Genomic DNA, 21,618 nt, shown 5'->3' on the forward strand with positions numbered 1-21,618 from the left:
CAGTTATCTTTTGTTCTTTGAAACCACACTAATGGGGAAGACTGCTGACTTGGCATTGGTCCAGGAGACAATCACTGACACCCTCCACAAAGAGAGTAAGTCACAGAAGGTCATTACTGAATGGGGTGGCTGTTTACAGAGTGATGTATCAAAGCATATTAAATGCAAAGTTGACTGGAAGGAAGAAATTTGGTAGGCAAAGGTGCACAAGCAACAGGGATGACTGCAAGCTTGAGAATACTGTCAAGTAAAGCCGATTCAAACACTTGGGAGAGCTTCACAATGAGTAGAATGAAGCCGGAGTCAGCGCATCAAGAGTCACCACACTCAGACATCTTCAGGAAAAGGACTACCAAGCCACTTCTGAACCAGAGACAACGTCAGAAGCATCTTACCTGGGCTAAGGAGAAAAAGAACTGGACAGTGAACAGTGGTCGAAAGTCCTCTTTTCAGATAAAAGTAAATTTTGCATTTCATGTTGAAATCATGGTCCCAGAGTCTGAAGGAAGACTGGAGAGGCACAGAATCCAAGCTGCTTGAAGTCTAGTGTGAAGTTTCTGAAGTCAATAATGATTTGGGGGGCCGTGACGTCTGCTGGTGTTGGTCCATTGTGTTTTATCAAGTGCAAAGTCAATGCAGCCATCTTCCAGGAGATTTTGGAGCACTTTATGCTTCCATCTGCTGACAAGCTTTATGGAGATGCTGATTTCCTTTTCCAGCAGGACTTTAGCACCTGCCCACAGTGCAAAAACCACTTCCAAGTGGTTTGCTGACCATGATATTACTGTGCTTTATTGGCCAGCCAATATGCCTGACCTGAATCTATGGGATATTTTCAAGAGAAAGATGAGAAACAGTCAATCCAACAATATACAGATGATCTGAAGGCTCAATAGTGCCTCAGCAGTGCCACAGGCTGATCACTTCCATGCCACACTTCACTGATGCAGTAATTTGTGCTAGGAGCAAGTCATTTGCTGTAATATGTCCTGCCGATCAAGTATTGAGTGCACAAAAGAACATACTTTAAAATACTTGAACTTTTCTGTTTTGCAAATCCATTTTTTGATTGATCTTAGGAAATATTCTAATATTTTGAAATACTGGATTTTGGACTTTCATGAGCTATACGCTCTAATCATCAAAATTAAAAAAAAAAAACTTTTGAAATGTTTTACTTTACATGTAGGGAATCTAGAATATATGAAAGTTTCATTTTTAAAAATAATTTATAATAAAAAAATGAACTTTTTGATGATATTCTAATTATATGACCAGCACCTGTACATGTAACCCAGGTACGAAATGTTTTTTTTTTTTAGGTGTAACATGTTCAGATGTTACATGTAAAGATTCATTTTTTTGTACAGACCCGATGCCATTTCCACCAGCAATGCATAAGTTGTAGCATAAAATAGCAAAAGGACTGAGTGCCAGGAATACAGACAGAACTTTTAGGCAATTTATGTGCCATAAGGCATATGCCAAGTACCGTATGCTAGTTGCCTGTTGCATTCCCCAGCTGTCATGACAACTTTGTGTCAGGACACTTGATCCCAATTCCTAAAGGTGCTAGTAAACTAAAGTTGCAGCCTGAGGCCTGGCTAAAACAAGGTGGTTTTAATATGCGTGTCTGAGATGCAAGCTGTCAACATGTTTGAATCAATTACATCCCCAGAAAGGACACCTTCTGACTCAGCACACCAATTTACTACTCCCAAACCTGCTAGCTGTGCCAGTAGAAAGTGTCTGCAAGCCCTTGCCAGATTCTCTGAATAAGCTAGTCGTCCAAGAAACAGAGAACACAAACATCACTCCTCCACCCTCAGCAGAGCCATTGTCGCTTCCATGCACTTTGTGAAAGTGAGAGGAGGTAAGAACAGAATGAAAGAAAAGACTCTGAACTTGGACATTTAGCAGAAACAAGCCATTTGAACATGACAATATGTATCCATGAAGTCCATCATCATTTCTATGTATGTTACTGGATGTGTAACGAAAATTATTTCTTTGTGATCCTCATCCTCCTTGACAAGAAAGGATAAAACTTCCTGAATCAAGATAGGCACTTTCTGCACAGCAACAGTATGGATATAACAGTGCTGAAAGTTGAAACAAGATGGGTTCCTCACAAACCACCCATTTGGACACCCCAGGGAAGTGACCACACATGTACGCACCAACCAAGCTTGCTCAGCTGAGGCTTTACCCACCAAAGTGGAGCTTTGCGTACATGGCCTGGATGGCATATAGAGAAATCTTTTTAGAAAAAATCTATTTTAAAAAGCATGCGCAAAGTTCTTAGAAATATAATCTTTGTATTCATTTTGGTTTTAAATGGTTTTGAAAAACTTTTATAATACTTAGAGTAAAAGTTAAAATGTATGACTCTGAAATTTGATATAACAATCAAGTAAAAAGTAATAACATGTCTTTACACCTAAAATACTATATGCAAGTGTTCATATGTTTAGGGTAAAAAGTATTTTTTGGAGGGTTGTCTTGAAATTTTACACCCTGAACTAACTTTGCCATGACATAAAAAGGTTAAATTATCCGATATTTTAAGAGACTAAAGACTTGTTCACACCAAGGACAATAAATATGACAACTATAAAGATATAGTTCTAAAAAAATGTTGTAAATATAAAAGAACAGCAAAGTCCACACCACAACTACAACGGCACAGAGAAACAATGGCTGCATCCATAATTGCATACTTCCTAAACTATATAGTAGGCAAAAAACAGTATGTGACAAAAGAAGTAGAAGTAGATGTTCGAATTCACAGTACTCATAAAAGAGTAGGCAAAAAGTACCCGGATGACCTACTACGTCCGGCGAGATTCTGAAGTGTGCATATGATAGACACTTAACTATTCCATGAGTCCACGGGAGAGGATTTGTGAATGGCAGTAAAGCGATGTAACTGAAGCTGGTAGGTCACATGTTAATGACAGCCTGGCGAATGTAGTATTTTGGGAAGTTTAGGAAGTTTGGCGGAAAAGAGGGGTTTGGAGAGACTGAATCTTTTAATTAACAAAGACTTTTAGGCTCTTTGAGAAATGAGGTGATTTGCAATATATGTGGGGGGGTTTTTTTTACCTTTGATGCATGTAAATCTATTGTAGGAGACATTCAATACAAAATTAGGAACCTTTAAAATAGCATAACAAGGGCACTTTAACAGATCTTGACTCACTCATGAGGGTGTCTAGGAATTCTAAGATTTTTTAATAGAAGTTTTAATAGTTGAATGGTTTAAACTTTTTTCAACATTACTGCTTCAATACAGAAAAAAGTAAGTTTATGCAAAACTACCAAATTTCAGCAATTTCACACATTATTACAAAATAATAATAAAAATGTGAAATACCTTCTCAGTGACTATAGTTGTATGTGTGTATACAGTGCACAGCATAAATGAGAACACCTCCACTGAATATGTATTTTCTTAATGAATACAATTCATGGAAAGATGGCAAAACTGAAATGTATTCAACATATACTTAATAAAAACAGAGAAATATGTCATTAATATCCGTAAAATAAGTAAATTAGCCAATGAGTACACCCTAGATTTAATTCAACAAATGTATAATATTCTAGCACTTAGTATGTCCTCCATAATTTTTAAGTATACTGCTCTGACCCTTCTTGACAAGTTCATGTCAAATTGTCACATCTGTCCTGTTTAACACCTGGATGATGACCTCCTTAATTGCCCCTGATCTTTAATGGGGAGTGTTGCTCAATTCGTCTCTACAGAATCCACCACAGGTGCTCAAAAGTGTTAAGACTGGGTGAAATACATGCCCACAGAAGATTTTTCACCTTGGGATAATGCATATCAGCATTGTCATGTTGAAAAAAATGCCCAAGAAAGCAGGGAATGAGGAGAGAGTAGCATCTTGTTTCAAGTTTTTGTATTACATTTCACAATGGTGTGTGTATTCATCACAGCATTGATAAATCATCATTAATGAAAGTTTAAAATGAAGGCCTGATAATTTCAGGGGCCTTGTCACAAGTCCATTTGTTTTTGAATTTCTGTGTTAATTTTGTTAAATTCACACTTGAAACAATGATTTGGTAATCCTCTTGCACCACTGTCCTCTTTTGTGCTAAGAAATAAGTCTCCTGACAGTTCTCAACTAAGTGGCTCCATTGTTGTCAGTATTAAGTCTGAGAATGATTTAATGGGCTATATAACACTTAATTGTCAAGAAATTACTTCTCTTTAAATGTTTTGGTTCAACATTCTAAACTGTAGATCAAAAATTGCCTTTAACTTACACCAGAACAATTTTATTTAGTAACTTTCAGGAGCGTGTACTCATTTTTGCAACACAACATTTTATCACCTGGTTAAGAAAATCTTATTTTCCTCAATTTTGACATACTTCTTTGGTAACTGATCAAGCAGACTTGCTGGAACATTATATCTATAAAGAACATGTCTAAGTAGAGTAATTGTTGAATTTTCAGAGGGGTGTACTCATTTTTGTTGTGCACTCATATATATATATATATATAATATATAAAAAATAAAATGTACTTAAGTCCATCTTATTCCCGCTTACAAGACAATGAGACAAGTGCAATGTCAAAATGCAGAGAAAGCTTGAGAGATTTATTATTCGTTACATATTCTGATTATACACCAAGCAGAGAGAGACAAGCAAAGGTAAAAATGCATTTCCTTTGTAAGGCAGTATCAAGAAAGAGCTGCAAATAATGAAGAACTTCATGAAATATTAATAAAAAAAAAAAAAAAAAAAAAAAAAAAAAAAAAAAAGGTACATCAATTACACCAGAAATGCTAAAGCATGGCTTCCTTACTCGTATCAAAAGCCACTGCTCACATCACCATTGCTTATGAGCAGTTGGCCCCCTTCTGACTGGTCCATAAAAAATATGCATTGCCATGCCATTGGTCCAGGTGTTAGCCAAATTGAGGTCTCTCCCATATTTACACATTAACGCAGGTCTTCCAAGATGTGATGTGAAGCTTGACGAATCTAAAGACAAGGAGGGGCAGGCGTCAGTCAATACAGCATTCTGCTTTTCAAATCAGATTTATTTTTGGTTTTGTGTTCCCCATGAACAAAAGTAAAGTTTACACATGGTCAAGAGAGGCATAATGCTTAATTAATACATCTTTATTCTCTGACAGGCCAATTCCAACGGCTCCAAGTTTTACAGATCACTCTCCTGTATTAAGAGATTTATCTAATAAGTAGAGCAGAGACCAAAATTTGTATATATCCTCCTCTGCATATAATATCCACACACAGTCACCCAAACACCTGATACTAGTCAATTTAAGGCACTAATTTAAGTAAATGTAATTTTCTTAAATTAGCGCCTTTATCTTGTATTACAGTAAAAATATATTTCAATATTTTTGCTGGAATTTTTGCTGGAAGGTGGATTCCTAAAAGACCTTAAATAAAAAAAATTAAAAAAAATGAAAACATGCAATGTAATATAAATTCTAAAACTAATACTGATTCCTTTGCATCCTACTTGAGCCTAAACACTGCTGAATTTTTCATATTTCATGGTTTCTCATATCAATGCACTGCACAATGCTTGGCAGATCTGTACATGCTACCACAAACCATCACATCTGTGTGTGGCTGTACTGCATCAGACCAATACAGACAGCCAACAGCAGACGTTTCTTAAGACCAATGGTCTGTCTTGCAAAGCCATCTAACATTGAACAAGCTAAGTGCAACGCAGATTGATGTAATGAAATTTTTGAAATTGAAAACTTTTTCAAGCTTAATTTTAAGCCAAGAAAGCCAAAAATAATTAAATACACTTCTCTACAGAAGATCAGGAGAAAAATCATTCAAAAGTAAAGCATCCATTACAAATCTTTCTGTTTTGTAGCTTATGCCTTTTCAGTTATTTACATTAGATTTAAGTTCTTAGATGAACAAATCAGATTTAAGTGCTTAACTCCATGCATAAGAATTGAAGCATTAAATTAAAAGTGGAATTACTGAATCATTTTCTTCAATTCATTACTTGGTTAACGGAGTCACCTATAGCATACAAACCAGTAAGAGAGTCAATACACGCAGTTCAGAGTGCCCAAGTGGCAAGTTTTTTGTTTTGTTTTTTTATCCCAATATGTGCATGGGAAAATCTGTACAAAATTTTAAAAGCCCAGAAGTTTCAAGAACTGTATATTCTTCTGTAAACAACAATTGAGTGGACAGGTAAAATACGATATATGTTAGCGTATGATGTGCATCCTAATTTCTAGCATTTTCTTTTAGTTTAATAAAACTCATTTTAAATAATTTAAGTTATCATCTTATGGCTCCATTTAAAGTTTGCTGAGGGATCCTAGCAGCCCTGGTTGCTCTGGTTCTGGTTGGTTCTGGTTGAGAACAACTAAAATAGACTGAATTAAGAAATAGAATGGAAACATCACAGCTAGATTTATGAAGATTACTACAGCACTGCAAAACAAAAAGGTTCAGTCCTAGTAAATAGTTACTTTCCTAACACGGCTTTGTTTTATACTAGTAAACAAACTAGTAAACAAATGATTCACCATTATACTCAATGTGTAATACACTTCAACCCTGAACATTTAATTTCAAACTGAAGTAGAATCTCCTTTATATATACCATTTTATAAACGATTATATGCTCCTTCAGAATTTATCCCACTAAGCTAAGAACAACTTATTTATCCATCATGAGCTACCAAAGGACTCAGAAAGCATCACAACAGCACACAAAGAAAAGTCAGTGCAAGTCAGGAAGCACACCGGCCCTTGCCCGGTGAAAGACAGTCTCCATGGTAATGGATATCCCGCTCTCACCATTTCTTGTTCCGAGGCTTCAGTTCCTCAGCCGCATTCCTCAAGAAGATGTAATTCTTTTTCTGGGGATTGTAATATTCGTGTCCCTGTTAAACAAAGCAGAAGAAAAAAAAAAAAAAGTGAGCAGAGGTCACACTGGTTGTCACTTGAGTTCAATAGAAAGACACAGACACAGTTACAATAAGGATGAAAACATGAGAACTTGAGTAAGTTGTAAAGTACCAAAGATAATACCAAATCATAAAAGCAACATTCTAAGGGCCCGTTCACACCAAGGACAGAACTATAATGATAACTATAAAAAGTTATTAATCATTCTAAAATCTTTGAGTATTGGATGTCCAAACCACAACTATAACGATAACGACACAGAGGAACAAAATCGTTGGAGTCACTTTCAAAACAGGTTTTTCCCAGCTGATGAACAATAAACATTGACATCCAAACAGAACCTACTTGACTTCAAAGACATGAGGATTTAAAGCAGCAGGAGTGTGTTCCAAAAACCAAGGTTAGTAACTTACGGTCACATATACCCTGAAATCTCAGTCGTTTAACCTAAACCTTGCTTACTCTAGGTATTCTGATTCCAAAAAAGTTCAGTCAACACAGTATGTTCACAGTAAACACACAAGAAATTTTCAGAGTGCCGAAACCAGGGGCCTGTACCATGATGGTAGTTGAACAAACTCAGGGTTATAGGATTAGTTTCAAGTTGACAAAACCAAACCACTCCAATCCGGCTTTGTTGGTACCATGATGCTGATCATCAACTTTCTCTGTCAACTCAGGCTTTGATCCTGAGTTTGTGGAGCGCGTGCACATGAATGCGTGACATCAGTGGCAAACAGCCAATCACATGCCTTGCAACAGAAAGAAACTGTGATTTACTTCTCGCGAGAGAGTCAACGCGATTCATAACTCTTTTGCTGAAGAAAATTAAGAATTTAAATGCATTTACACTAAAGAAGAAACTTGCCCATGAAAAAGGACAAATAAAAGAAATTATCTTGCTCTATCAGATCAAGTGAAAATTGTCAAGTGTTTATATAGTTTATTATATACAGCAATAGAGGCTCAAACATGTAAAGTTATGTAGTCATTTTTAAAGAGATATCTGTAGATTCTACAGCTTACATATGATCTGTATATTTTAATATTTATTTAAAATGCTTAATAACAACTGTTAACTTAAAATTGCTTGTGTGAAATGAAATATAGATCATATAATTATTTTAATCATATATAAAATCATAATATAATTATATAAATCATTAAAGCAAGACAATTTCATCGTTAAATATTTGTTTTTACTATATAGTGACCTTTAATTTGGAGGAAGAGAAACTGGGGGAGGGACTTTATTGCATTGGATGTGTCAGTGTCACTTTGCTCACATCTAATTAGTCCAATTTCGGTTTGAGATCTCTTACCCAGAACATAACCTGCCCCGGAGCAGGTTAGCTGTGGATTGTAAGTTACTATGGCGATGAACACCGCTAAAAGCCAAGTCACTTTCATGGTACCTAAAACCCAGGATTGGCACAAACTAATCTGAAACTTGACTGGCTAGCCAGCTAACCCGGCTTCATGGTACAGGCCCCAGGAGTCACCATGGAAACCAACCATGGTCATACTTCTTTCTTTTGTTTAAATGGACAGTTCACCCAAAAATGTAAATTCTGTCATCATTTACTCACCCTCAAGTTGTTCCAAAACCTGTATAAATTTCTTTCTTCTGCTGAACACAAAAGAAGATATTCTGAAGAATGTCAGTAACCAAACAGTTGATGGGCCCTGCTGACTTCCATAGTATGGGGGAGGGGGGGGGGGGGGGGGGGGGGGTCAACTGTTTAGTTACACATATTCTTCAAAATATCTTCTTGTGTGTTCAGCAGAAGAAATTCATTCATAGGTACTGTTTTGAGTACTTTTCTGGATCTTGAGAGGTTCGGTGACATTGCTGGCAATAGAGGCCTCACTGAGTCATCGGATTTCATCAAAAATATCTTAATTTGTGTTCCGAAGATGGACGAAGGTCTTACGGGTAATTACATTATTTTCATTTTTGGGTGAACTAACCCTTTAATCTATCAGATATCTTAAGTGACTAATATTAAACTACAATTTTTTTTATACTTCAATTGTCTTTGAATTAGATTTTAGGTTTGTTTGTTGATGTTAGAAAAAAGATCAGATAATTTATATTACTGTCCTAAACTCTCATAATATTTCTGAAGTTAATAATAAACAAATGTTAAATAGACACTGAGAATGTACCTTAGACCAGTCATAGCTGGAGGCATAGGCAAATATGTTCCCATTGTTATTGAAGCAACAGGCTGTTATTGGTTGATCTAATTGTTCAGAGGTCTTCAGCTTAGTGCGAGCATCTTTATCCCAGAAACTGAAGCGCCCATCAGAGCCCACTGTCGCCAGAGTGCCATGGACAGGGTGAAAGGAGATAGCATTTACCTACAACAGAGAAACAAACAACAAGACTGTTTCAGTTTGCTCAACAACAGGCAAATTAGTTTTTTCCTTCAGTTGTACAGAAGTGTTATTTACTAATATCGTCTGATATTGCAACATTGGCCAGCCTTAGACTAGACCAGTGGCTCTCAAAGTGTGGGGGGCAGCGCGGGAGATCAGCAGGACAAAACAAAACAAACAAAAAAAAAAGTTTTGCAATGGCGTTCAAGTGTGTGAATAGCGGTTTGGCGATTTGCCTTTATAAAGCGCCAATTACACTGAATTGTTCTTCAGATTCTTGACTGTCACTGTCTGAACAAGCCCAACATAGAAGTTGCTCACCATAGAAAAGCACCGCTTTTCAGCGGTTCCGGTGAGAAGACGTAGCTTACAAGAAGCTGAGCTTGTGAGGCACTGTCAAAAACTGTTATATATTGGCATTGTTATATGCTGTTCATCCAAAGCATCACTGAAATATTTACTTTTTTTGTTTATTTCAATTAAAAATTCTGATCTATTATTCTATTATTATTCTCTTACTGTTATATTTTTCAATGATTTAATGACATTACAAAGTCAAACTAATGCAGGTGGTTTACATTGCACGTTTTTCAATTATAAAAATCTTTCCGTTTTTATAATTTTTAGTGAAATTATTTAGAAGTCAGAGGACTAGACTACATACAAGCAAAATCTGCTTTGCATTTAAAAAGTACACAAAAACTAGAATACTCACAGCATAAATATCTTGGGGTGTGGCAGTATTGGTTCCATTTGACCTGTGGCACTTAAAGGTGAAATTGTCCTTGGCTCTGGTTTAAAAGATATATATTAGATAAAAATATAGCATACATAGTCAGTGTTACTGTATTATCTGATCAATTTACAAACCAGATCAGATACAGACTCACGGGTTAGGTGGGTTTATGTAGTGAATGGCAACTCGGCCCTCAATGCTGCCCAGTGCAAAACCAGTAGGTTTACTCTGTTTGTCCTTAAAGATAGCCACACAGCGGTGCTGTTAAACAAAACACAAGTTTAATACACTGTTTGCAAAAGTATCTGCAGAGAAGAAAAAAAAAAAAAAAAAAAAAAAAATTATATAAAAAGGTGAAATGGGCAAGAAATCAACACAAAAACATGATAGAGCAGAAGTGCAGGGCAACTACAGAGATGTTGGTGAACTTGAGAGACTGCCCAAAATTGAAAAATGTTCCACAAAGCTTATGTGCTATATTCAGTCGCCTGAAGCCATACAATTGTATTCCTCACACAAAACAAACAATTAAAATAGTTATTTTGCCAAAAATCTTCCTCTGCAGATCTCAAATTTAATTCATGCCTCCATATATTCAAACTTGGCAAGGAACAGATGGTTACAAGATATGAGAATTGACATCTTTCTGCCGTTGAAATACTGACTGAGGGATTACATGTGACATGATACAGATTTCTGTAAATTGTACTGTATCTTTTAACATACCTTGTGGTGTGTATTCATGTTTATTTCATGCTGTAACTAGTAGTAAAGTGGAAAAGATGATCAGTTCATGCGCTTTGCTTGAACTGAGGTACACAGCGATCTGCCATGCCACATTAAAGAGCGTCAAACAGTATTTATTGTTTGAATTTCATAAAATGGACAGACTTTGTTTCATAACAAAAATAAAGCTTATTGCGATTTATTGGATGGGAGGCACGCTACAATGTTCTGTTCATTCAACAACTGAAAACAGCACTAAAAGTTAGATTCTTAGGATTTATGAATCAATATTGGTACATAAAAATGAGAATAGATTAAAATCAAGAAATTTTTTTTTTTTTAACCCAGCCCTAGTTACTTCTCAAATGTTGTTAGAAAGCACTAAAATGACACAGACTTTAAAGAAAAAATAGAATTCAGGATTTCATGTTTTGTGCATTTGTTAAATTTCACACACATATACTTGTATATTTAAATTGAATTGCCATGAGCAAACTGATTTTAACAAAAAAAAAAAAAAAAAAAAAAAAATGTTTTATGGCATATGACCTAATCACTGTACGGTGTTTTCAGATTTTATTGCAGTGTACATTGTAGATTCACATTACATTATACAAAGAATATACAAAGAATTTTATTATTATTCTAATTTCTATGTTACAGTAATAAGGTTCAACAAGCAGGGAAGCTTGCACACATAATAGAATATTTCTTACAAAAAAAAAAAAAAAAAAAAATTTAATTTAGAGGCCAAATGCCAAGACAGAGCATTTTCAATTCACATTATCAGCCTTGTGTGTTTTCGAATCGAAAATGTTTTGTCCTTGCATTTGGCCTCTAAATAAAGCATTTTTTTGGTAAGAAATCTATTATGTGTCCAAGCTCCTTTCCTTGTTGAACTTTGTAACCAAAATAATAAAAAAAAAAAAAAAAAAGAAAAAAGAAAGAAAAAAAAAAAATTATTCAAGTCCTTCTACGTTTGTCGGCTTTTTGGCTGTTTTTGCTAAAGTAATACCAAATTCCCTTTGTCTTCAAAATTGTATTTTACGCAAAAATCCAATTTAAACAATATTTATTATCCTCCTAAGACAAAAACTTGCAGTCACAAATTTGCTAGTCAATCACCTCAAAAAATTGTGTTCACAAATGAACTAATACGAACCTGATGCTTCAGAGGAGACTCTATACGTCGAAACTCTGAAGGCTGATTTTCCAACTGGTAAACAATAAGACCACGTTCTGCAGTGGCTACAACAGCCATTGGATATACCTAACAACAAAGAGATATGCATAAAAGGCTTTCAAGATTTAATTTCATTAAAAAAAAAAAAAAAAAATTGTTATATACCATGTACTGCACAATGTTAGTGCTCAGATGTTTAGATAGAAAGAGGTTCACTTTGCTAGACAAGTACACAAAACACAAAATGAACTCAAGCTATCAATTACTTTGTAAGAGTGAGAGGAACAGAGAACCTTCTAAATTGATACTATAACAAATCATTAAAATCACACTCCTTTACCACATCTGCACAGTAACACCTCTCTGGCATCTGCAGGGACATCATAGGGTTTGGGGAACGTGTATCCCAAAACTGTCAAAAAAAAAAAAAAAAAGAAGTAGAGAAACAGTTGCTAATCTACTCTAGACAAAGGCTGCAATATTTGGTCAAATTAATATAATTTTGCAATTATTTTATCAAATACTGCACACTAAACTGTGACATAATTAACGTTTAACAACTACAACTTAAGGTACAGGGGACTAAAAAAAGATCTGAGCACACTTGCAAGCCCAGTTTGATAATATTTGTTTATGATCAAGTCAAACCGAACTGAACAAAAAGAACTGTCAATGGACAATGTTCCACTAAAAGATTGCAGTTTAAATACATTGTGAAAAAGTGAATCTGGCATGCTCTTTGTGGTTTAATAAGATGCACTAGGCCATATGAGTATTTAGATTTTACTTCAACAGTGCAACCCTAAAGACTTCAAAAATGGGTTCCAGCACCTTTAGTGTTTTGTCCCAGCTGCCACTCATAATACAGGTGTAGTTTGGTGCTTTTATCCAGTGAATTGTCTTGATTGGGCCTTCATGCTGGTCAAAGGAAAAGGTTGTAGAACCTGTTAATCATACTGTAAACCAACATAACTGAAATACACAAAAAGGTATGCTATGGGCTTTGCTAATAATTTACAATAGCCCATGTGATAGAAATATTTTATGTCAACATGAAATGTACAGAAAATGCAGACTAAGGATGCTTATATGTCATATGATTAGCTTAGATCATTACAAACCAATCACCAGAACAAATCACAGTGAAGAAGACATTGATTTTTACTCAACATAAACGTGCATGTATCTTTCTATTCATGGAGACTCACTCGGTTGTTGTGACCAGTGATCTCCCGGCCGTAAATAAAACTTCATTTCTACAAAGAGCAACTTGGAAGTCGTGACAGCTGCTACGCAGCTGAGGAACAGAAGTACTAAAGATTCTACACTCAAAAGAGACAGTGATAGTGTTGGAAGACTATAGAGTCGCCCTCAGGGTGAGGCTGCAACTCGGAGTTAGCATTAATGATCCTGTGTCGGACCAGCGTACACCTGAGAAGGACGGTGAGAGTGTATAGATGCTAAAGACCTGTGTGCTCACGTGTGATTGAGGTAGTGATGGTAGCTTCTTGACGGGATGCCGTCACCTTACTTTGGGAGGGGAATTACCTCAAAGTATTGGAAATGTATTAGAAGTATTCAAAAAGGGAATTACCTCGAGATACTGTAGTACTGTATTATATTTGGGACGGGAATTACCACAAAGGTACTATAGTACTGTATTGATACTATAGTAATGTATTATATTCGAGACGGGAATTACCTTGAAGGTACTGTAGTATTGTATTGTATTGGTACTGCAGTATTGTATTGTATTATACTGACAACTGGAGGTTGTTTGAATTGACAGTGGTGAAGATTATTATTGGGAATTTCCATGACACCCATTATACAGAAGCATAAGAATATAAAATGAACACAAATTAACTGCTTACTTGTGCTATCTGAATGGTCTGATTGCTGTTCAGATCCCACATCTTGGCAGTTTTGTCACAGGAGGCTGTAAATACTTTACTGCCATCCTGTTAATACAAAGAACAGAAGCAGAATCGGGTAAGATGACGCATCATGTCAGTAATAAAAAGAATATGGAAAATAGGACTCTGGTTTCTTTGGTTCAAGATATTCTTTAAAACTTTTGTTTGTGTACAACTAAATTTCTGACAGGAACTGTATTCATAAAAAAAAATAAAAAAGTCCAACAATCTATCAACCTCTTATCTAGAATCATTAACAACCTCTATTCGATTTAGGAAGTCCTAACTGGATTACAACAATTCTTGTGAATCTCCTTTATATTAAAAAAAAAAAAAAAAAAAAAAAAACGCAAAGCCATTTCAAAATTCTATGCCACCTCTGATCCAACAACAGAAATAAAGAAAACACATAAAACAGCCTAGGATCAGAGGCAGTATTGAGGTCTTTATTCTGTACAAATGTACGGTCTAATCTGAGTCTCTTTTATTGTTTAAATTAAATGTCTAATCTGAGCAATCAGCATGAGAAGTTTGTTTGTTAATCAGTGCATGTCTCCATTTCTGAGTTTGTACACAACAATGATTTGTGCATTTGGTAAAATGTGCCCAGTTGGGTGCGATTCCCATTCATTTCCTTAAAAAAAAAAAAAACTGACTTTATGGTGAAGAATGTTGGTTGGTTTAAGTCTTTAAGATTTTAAATTACCCACTAATATTTATAATGTGTGCATGTTCTTACATCACTCCAGCAGACATCCAGCACCGGGCCTGTGTGCATCTGCTGGGCTTTAGGGACAGTTTGACCATTATCTTGAACCTCCCAGCACCGCACCTGAGGATATTACAGTCAATGTTGTATTAATATATAAAAACACTGACAGAAAGAAACGCGAGTGAAAAATTGTATTTATTATAGGAGGCTTACGTCATTGGCCCATGAGCCTCCGACGAGAAAGTTTCCAGGCATCGTAGGAGGACTGAATGCCAAGCAGCTTATGCTGTCATCAGGTGGCGATGTTACTTCAACATCCTGTTATCAACGACACCACAATTGAATTAACATGCACATATATAATATAAATATAATATTTGTAAAGATATTATATTTCTATATTCACCTTCATTGGATTATGACTATCTGTGGTGGTGCTGCCAAATACACCTGTTCCCCCAGACCCAAAGCCCGTGTTCGTCCCGAATAAACTCATTTCAGTCCGTTAAGAGCTGATCAAACAATGAATCAGATCCTATACACGTAACATACAACATAGTATTAACACGTGACAACAAAGATCAACTACAATACCTACACCAATTCAAGTCAATTTAATGGTAACGTTAACAAACCGCTACTATTTTGAAAGTGTCTAAAATTAATCAACATAATCAGGTTATAAAAAGTTAAACCGTAAATTCTACCTCACGTTTACATGCATACAACCATCAACCGTGCGATAGGTTTTAATAGCCTTCAGCAAATACTATTAAATTACAGGCCTGGGCGACATCTACATTAATGGAAATAATCTTTCAAAATATTTAACCAGCTAAACTCACTAACTGCCGCGGAAATATTTGATTACTCCCATAAAAACCGGTTCCCGCTTTAGAAACGATACACACACACACACACTGATAAATGCACTTCCGTCGCTTAGTTATTGAGGACGTGCTTTGATGACGTCATCCGTTGGTTTCAAAATCAATATCTTTATTTTTATTATCGTTTTTTATACCATCACAAAATTTCAGTCGAAAACAAAGAATAATATATTATATATATATATATATATATATATATACTCTAGAATGCAGACTGCTGCGTTTTGGCAAAAAGTCCTCTCTTCTGGGTTCAACATACAAACACAAAAAAGTCTCAGAAAGGCTTGCTGCCATTGCTGCCACTATGACACTGGCTGCATGGCTACTTGCAAATAACTTGCCATAGGGTAGTCTTTTTTCTGATTTCTAACAGCATTTTTATGTTTTGAGAACTTGTCCTTCAAGCACTGCTTTGTTCTTCTAAAAACAACCAAACCTAATACACCACATATTGTCTTTAAAATAAAAGATAAATAAATAAAAAACATAATTTTCTAAACCAGTGGTGTCCAATCCTGCTCCTGGAGGGCCACTGTTCTGCAGAGTTCTTTTTCTTTTTCTTGCTTTACGGCGGATCGCAGACATTTAAGTGCATTACCGCCACCATCCTGCAGAGTTTAGCTCCAACCCCAGTTAAACACACGTGAACCAGCTCATCAGGGGCGGAGTTAGCCACCCCGCTCACAACTGCTGTTTCGGTCTCCTTTTTAATTGACAAGAATTGCGTTTATTTAAACGCAGAGCCGTCTCTTAAGACCACAAAAAAGAGACTTTTCAGACGCGCAATCCAACTTCTCCTCAGCCCCAGGCTCAAGTCAAACTCGCGCGGAAAGGAAAGGATAACGTTACAGGTGCCGAATGAGCTTCAGTAGAACAACAGTGAACAGCGAACATTATAGCTTACGTCAGTGTTTCTAAATTGGTGGGTCGCAATGTGTGCAGTCAAAGAAACCACAACACCAAACGTAAAATCATTTTTTTATGATGCCACTTTTATTTTGAAAGACGTGTGTGAAAGCCGGTGACACTCTTGTCAGATGCTGAGAGAAACACGTTGTCCTTATTAGATATCTGCGGTCAGATCTATGTCAGTAAAACTCAGAAAAAAAAAAAACGTAGCCTACTTTCCTGTCGTGTCAGCCGATAGCCGCACTTTTCAATCACGCACAAATACGGCGCACTGTGTATTAGGCTTATTTCACTATAAATAAAGCGCAAAAGAAACTACGAGTATGCAACGTCGTAGTTCTGTCGTTAATTAAAGCTGCGTTAAAACTATGCATGCATGCATGTATTTGTTATATATAGCTATGCGTCACATGTCTCTGGACTAAAATATTCTGCTATGTGAGATCACAATATAAGGCACAGTACTGATATGTAATTTTTTAATGCATAAATGTGAGAACTGTGCTAGAAGATGCAAATTTTGCGTTAATGTATAAAGTACAAACAAAAATGTATCACATTTAAATGCATAAAATAATTTTACATTTACAGTATCTCACAAGTGAGTACATCCCTCACATTTTTGTAAATATTTTATATCTTTTCATGTGACAACACTGAAGAAATGACTCTTTGTTACAATGTAAAGTAGTGAGTGTACAGCTTGTATAACAGTGTAAATTTGCTGTCCCCTCAAAATAACTCAACATACAGCCATTAATGTCTAAACCGCTGGCCACAAAAGTGAGTACACCCCTAAGTGAAAATGTCCAAATTGGGCCCAAAGTGTCAATATTTTGTGTGGCCACCATTATTTTCCAGCACTGCCTTAACCCTCTTGGGCATGGAGTATACCAGAGCTTCACAGGTTGCCACTGGAGTCCTCTTCCACTCCTCCATGACGACATCATGGAGCTGGTGGATGTTAGAGACCTTGCGCTCCTCCACCTTCCATTTGAGAATGCCCCACAGATGCTCAATAGGGTTTAGGTACCCTTAGCTTCTTTAGCAAGGCAGTGGTCGTCTTGAAGGTGTGTTTGGGGTCATTATCATGTTGGAATACTGCCCTGCAGCCCAGTCTCAGAAGGGAGGGGATCATGCTCTGCTTCAGTATGTCACAGTACATGATGGCATTCATGGTTCCCTCAATGAACTGTAGCTCCCCAGTGCCGGCAGCACTCATGCAGCCCCAGACCATGACACTCCCACCACCATGCTTGACTGTAGGCAAGACCCACTTGTCTTTGTACTCCTCATCTGGTTGCCGCCACACACGCTTGACACCATCTGAACCAAATAAGTTTATCTTGGTCTCATCAGACCACAGGACATGGTTCCAGTAATCCATGTCCTTAGTCTGCTTGTCTTCAGCAAACTGTTTGCGGGCTTTCTTGTGCATCATCTTTAGAAGAGGCTTACTTCTGGGACGACAGCCCTACAGACCAATTTGATGCAGTGTGCAGCGTATGGTCTGAGCACTGACAGGCTGGCCCCCCACCCCTTCAACCTCTGCAGCAATGCTGGCAGCACTCATATGTCTATTTCTCAAACGCAACCTCTGGATATGACGCTGAGCACGTGCACTCAACTTCTTTGGTTGACCATGGTGAGGCCTGTTCTGAGTGGAACCTGTCCTGTTAAACCGCTGTATGGTCTTGGCCACCGTGCTGCAGCTCAGTTTCAGGGTCTTGCCAATCTTCTTATAGCCTACACCATCTTTATGTAGAGCAACAGTTCTTTTTTTCAGATCCTTAGAGAGTTCTTTGCCATGAGGTGCCATGTTGAAGTTCCAATGATCAGTATGAGAGAGTGAGAGCGATAACACCAAATTTAACACACCTGCTTCCCATTCACACCTGAGACCTTGTAACACTAATGAGTCACATGACACCGGCTAATAAAATGGCTAATAGGGCCCAATTTGGACATTTTTACTTAAGGGTGTACTCACTTTTGTGGCCAGTGGTTTAGACATTAATGGCTATGTGTTGAGTTATTATACAAGCTGTACACTCACTACTTTACATTGTAGCAAAATGTTGTCTTCAGTGTTGTCACATGAAAAGATATAATAAAATATTTACAAAAATGTGAGGGGTGTACTCACTTCTGTGAGATACTGTATGTGCTGTTGACTTCCGCCCTTATTCACATTCTTGCAAATGGGAATTCAAAATAGAACACTTTTTTTCTTTGTAATGAGTTTAATTTAGGTATGATAGAACTGTTGCAATTATTTATTTTGACAATATAGAAAGTTAAACATTTAGTGTTTACTTTTTCGGTTAGTTTTTGGAACAGACAAACTCAGAATTGTTGAAGAGTTCATTGATTATACATAAAATTCAATGAAGGTTAAATAATCTTTGAACTACACTACAGTATGTAGTTATCTGGATGTCTCATCCATGAAGATGCAACAATGGAGAACAAGCTATTGAGGGTTTTGAGAACCAGAACAAGCTGGATGAACAAGTTGAAATTTAGCTATGTGTGAGCCCCTTTATGTGAGGAAGGTGCCTGTAGGTGAGGATTTTTTTTTTTTTTTAAATGGTCATATTCACTCAGCATTACATGATCTAATTCACTATCTCAATTACAATTAAGTACAAATTAACTGTGTTCAGTTGTGTTGTAGGTACAGTCCAATAAATTATAGTCAGACTCATTTTTATGTTGAAATAATGAAGATTTCTGTGCCACCCCAGACTGGTTGCTGGCCCCTGTCTGGCCACCCCTATGAAAAAATCCTGGCTCCGCCACTGCAGCTAATCAAGGTTTTTAGGCATACAGGAAACTTCCAGGCAGTTGTGTTGTGGTAAGTTGGAGCTAAACTTTGCAGGACAGTGGCCGTCCAGGACTGAGTTTGGACACCCCTGTCCTAAACTGTTTAACTTACTTTATTTTGCAACAGTAGTGATTGCAAGAGCCACATTTATGTAAGCCCTTTAAAGTCTAGTAAAGCCAGGTTGTGGTTTTCTTCTTGCTCTATAGGTGACTTACTAATTTCTCTTTTATGCATGTGCTCTTTTCTAACAAATTTTACGTAGTGCCTCAATAACATTTTGCTACTATATTGATAAACAATCATTTTCCTATAAACCAAGAAATAAATTGGCATAATTTGGTGCATAACAGGCTCCCATACCACATGCTACATATGTAAAGCTGATCAGCTCAAACCAGTCTGGCCATTCTCCTCTTACCTCTGGCATCAACAAGGCATATTCTGCCACAGAACTGCCACGATATTTTCTCTTTTTCAAACCATTGTTGTGCATGAAAATCCCATTATCAGCAGTTTCTGAAATACTCTGAGCAGCCCATCTGGCACCAACAACCATGCCTCGTTCAAAGTCACTTAAATCATCTTTCTTCCCCATTCTGATGCTTAGTTTAAACTTCAGCAGATTTACATGCCTAAATGCATTGAGTTGCTGCCATGTAATTGGCTGATTTGCGTTAATGAGCAGTTGAACAGGTGTACCTAATAAATCATACAAAATGTGCTTGAAAAAAAAATATGATCAAAATATAGACTTGCAAAATGTCATATCTGTTATTGCTTAATAACTCCTCACAGTTATCACATTATGCAAGTTGATATTCTGATCATATTTTTTTCCAAGCACATTTTACCAATTCCAAACCACGTCAATCTTAATAACTATTATTATATACTGTATATAATCATTTATAAGTGAAATACAATTGTTATCTAGGTCTGGAAGTGAATAACGTCTTATCAGATGAGCATAATTATTAAGGTTTTCTTTTACAGGTAAAATGGGCCAAAAAAAAGACTCACACTAAAAAGTAAAACAATTATTAAATGCCCATGTGAAGGATGCAATACTATAGAAATTGCAAAATTAAGGTATGACCATTGGACAAGAAATGCTCATTGGGGCAGCAGGGTCATTGAGAGGAAAAGATGTTAACTGCAAAAGACTTTAAGAATTAAGGTGAAGAATTAGGTGTGAAACCATCAGGAACCCTATAGTCTCCAGTGCCAATATTTTCCATAACTGCAGCCAGGGCCCCATTTCCACCTGGTATTAAGGTGCGTTTTGGTTGATCGGATCACAAGTGGATGAGGGAGACACATACTGTCATGAATATGGCTCCCACGGTTCATCCTCCGGACCGCTGGAGGGAGCCATCACCGGAATATTGACTCTCTGCCATTCGGACTCCATTTCCCATAGGCCCTCATTCCTAGGACTGATTGCACTCTCACCTGCACTACATCACGCACACACTATTTAAGACACGCACACACGCCACATTGTTGCGAAGTCTTGATTTGCTACGGTGGTCATTTCTGAGCGTTATTCTGTGGACTGATAGCTTGTTATTACCTGGACTGTTTGTTATCTGTGAACCTCTGCTGCCTGCCCTGAACTTTGCCTGTACTCTGGACTGTGATTGTTTGCCGCCTGTCTTGATCCTTGCCTGTGACCCATCTCTGATTCTTGCTGCCAGCCTCTACCCCTGCCTGTCCCTGTTTACGGTATTGCTCTGTCCTTGTCTGTATCTCTGCTATCGTGAATAAAGCTGCAAATGGATCCACTTCCTGTTGACTCTTCATTACAGAAGACTTTGCCATCCAGCGATCCAGCAGCTTGGTCACAGATTTCCACCGAGTTATCCGCTCAAGCCAATCAGTTAGCGATGCATCACCATCAACTGAGCCGGTTGACATCGTTAACAGAGGAACTGGTAAAGACGCTACAAGGCCTACGCCTCAATCCCGCCAAGGTCGTCACGCCGCCACTCGCTGCACCCGCCATGCCAGCCTTTCCCGCTCCTCCAGCGGTGAACCCCCGTCTGGCTCTGCCAGAGAAGTTCGATGGCACCCCAACGAAGTGTAAGGGTTTCCTTCTCCAGTGTTCACTATATGTTAATCAACAACACTCTCTGTATCCCACAGAAACCAGTCGCATATCTTTCGTGTGCTCTCTGCTTACCGGCAAAGCACTGGACTGGGCCACTGCTGTCTGGAGAGATGATAGCTCAGTATTCCCTACATTCGCTGAGTTCCTACAACGATTCAGAGAGGTGTTTGAACATCCCGTGGGGGGCGATCAGGCGATCATCCCGTGGGGGGCGAAGTCCAGGCGATCAGCTGCTCTCTCACTCAGGGCAAAACAACGGCGGCTGAAT

At 37.3% G+C, this 21,618-nt stretch overlaps 1 protein-coding gene across 5 annotated transcripts; it reads right to left on the reverse strand.

Moving 5' to 3' along the window:
* Positions 1-4,612: 4,612 nt before the first annotated feature.
* On the reverse strand, positions 4,613-19,766 carry rae1 (ribonucleic acid export 1). 5 transcript variants are annotated; one of them, XM_051896873.1, is made up of 13 exons: positions 15,322-15,570; positions 15,021-15,149; positions 14,828-14,932; positions 14,642-14,734; positions 13,861-13,947; positions 12,818-12,904; positions 12,327-12,398; positions 11,966-12,073; positions 10,232-10,338; positions 10,057-10,132; positions 9,129-9,323; positions 6,849-6,934; positions 4,613-5,021 (listed from the first exon to the last, which is right to left on the reverse strand). In XM_051896873.1, coding segments are annotated over exons 2-13 (1,107 nt in total). In that variant the 5' UTR covers positions 15,111-15,149; positions 15,322-15,570; the 3' UTR covers positions 4,613-5,020. The 5 variants fall into 5 exon arrangements, with proteins under 5 accessions (XP_051752833.1, XP_051752832.1, XP_051752830.1 ...); XM_051896872.1 differs by lacking the exons at positions 4,613-5,021; positions 15,322-15,570 and adding an exon at positions 19,659-19,766 and having other exon boundaries at positions 6,845-6,934; XM_051896870.1 differs by lacking the exon at positions 4,613-5,021 and having other exon boundaries at positions 6,845-6,934; positions 15,460-15,585.
* Positions 19,767-21,618: the final 1,852 nt, after the last annotated feature.

The sequence above is a fragment of the Ctenopharyngodon idella genome, chromosome 6, assembly GCF_019924925.1.
Source record: "Ctenopharyngodon idella isolate HZGC_01 chromosome 6, HZGC01, whole genome shotgun sequence".
Lineage (NCBI taxonomy): Eukaryota > Metazoa > Chordata > Actinopteri > Cypriniformes > Xenocyprididae > Ctenopharyngodon > Ctenopharyngodon idella.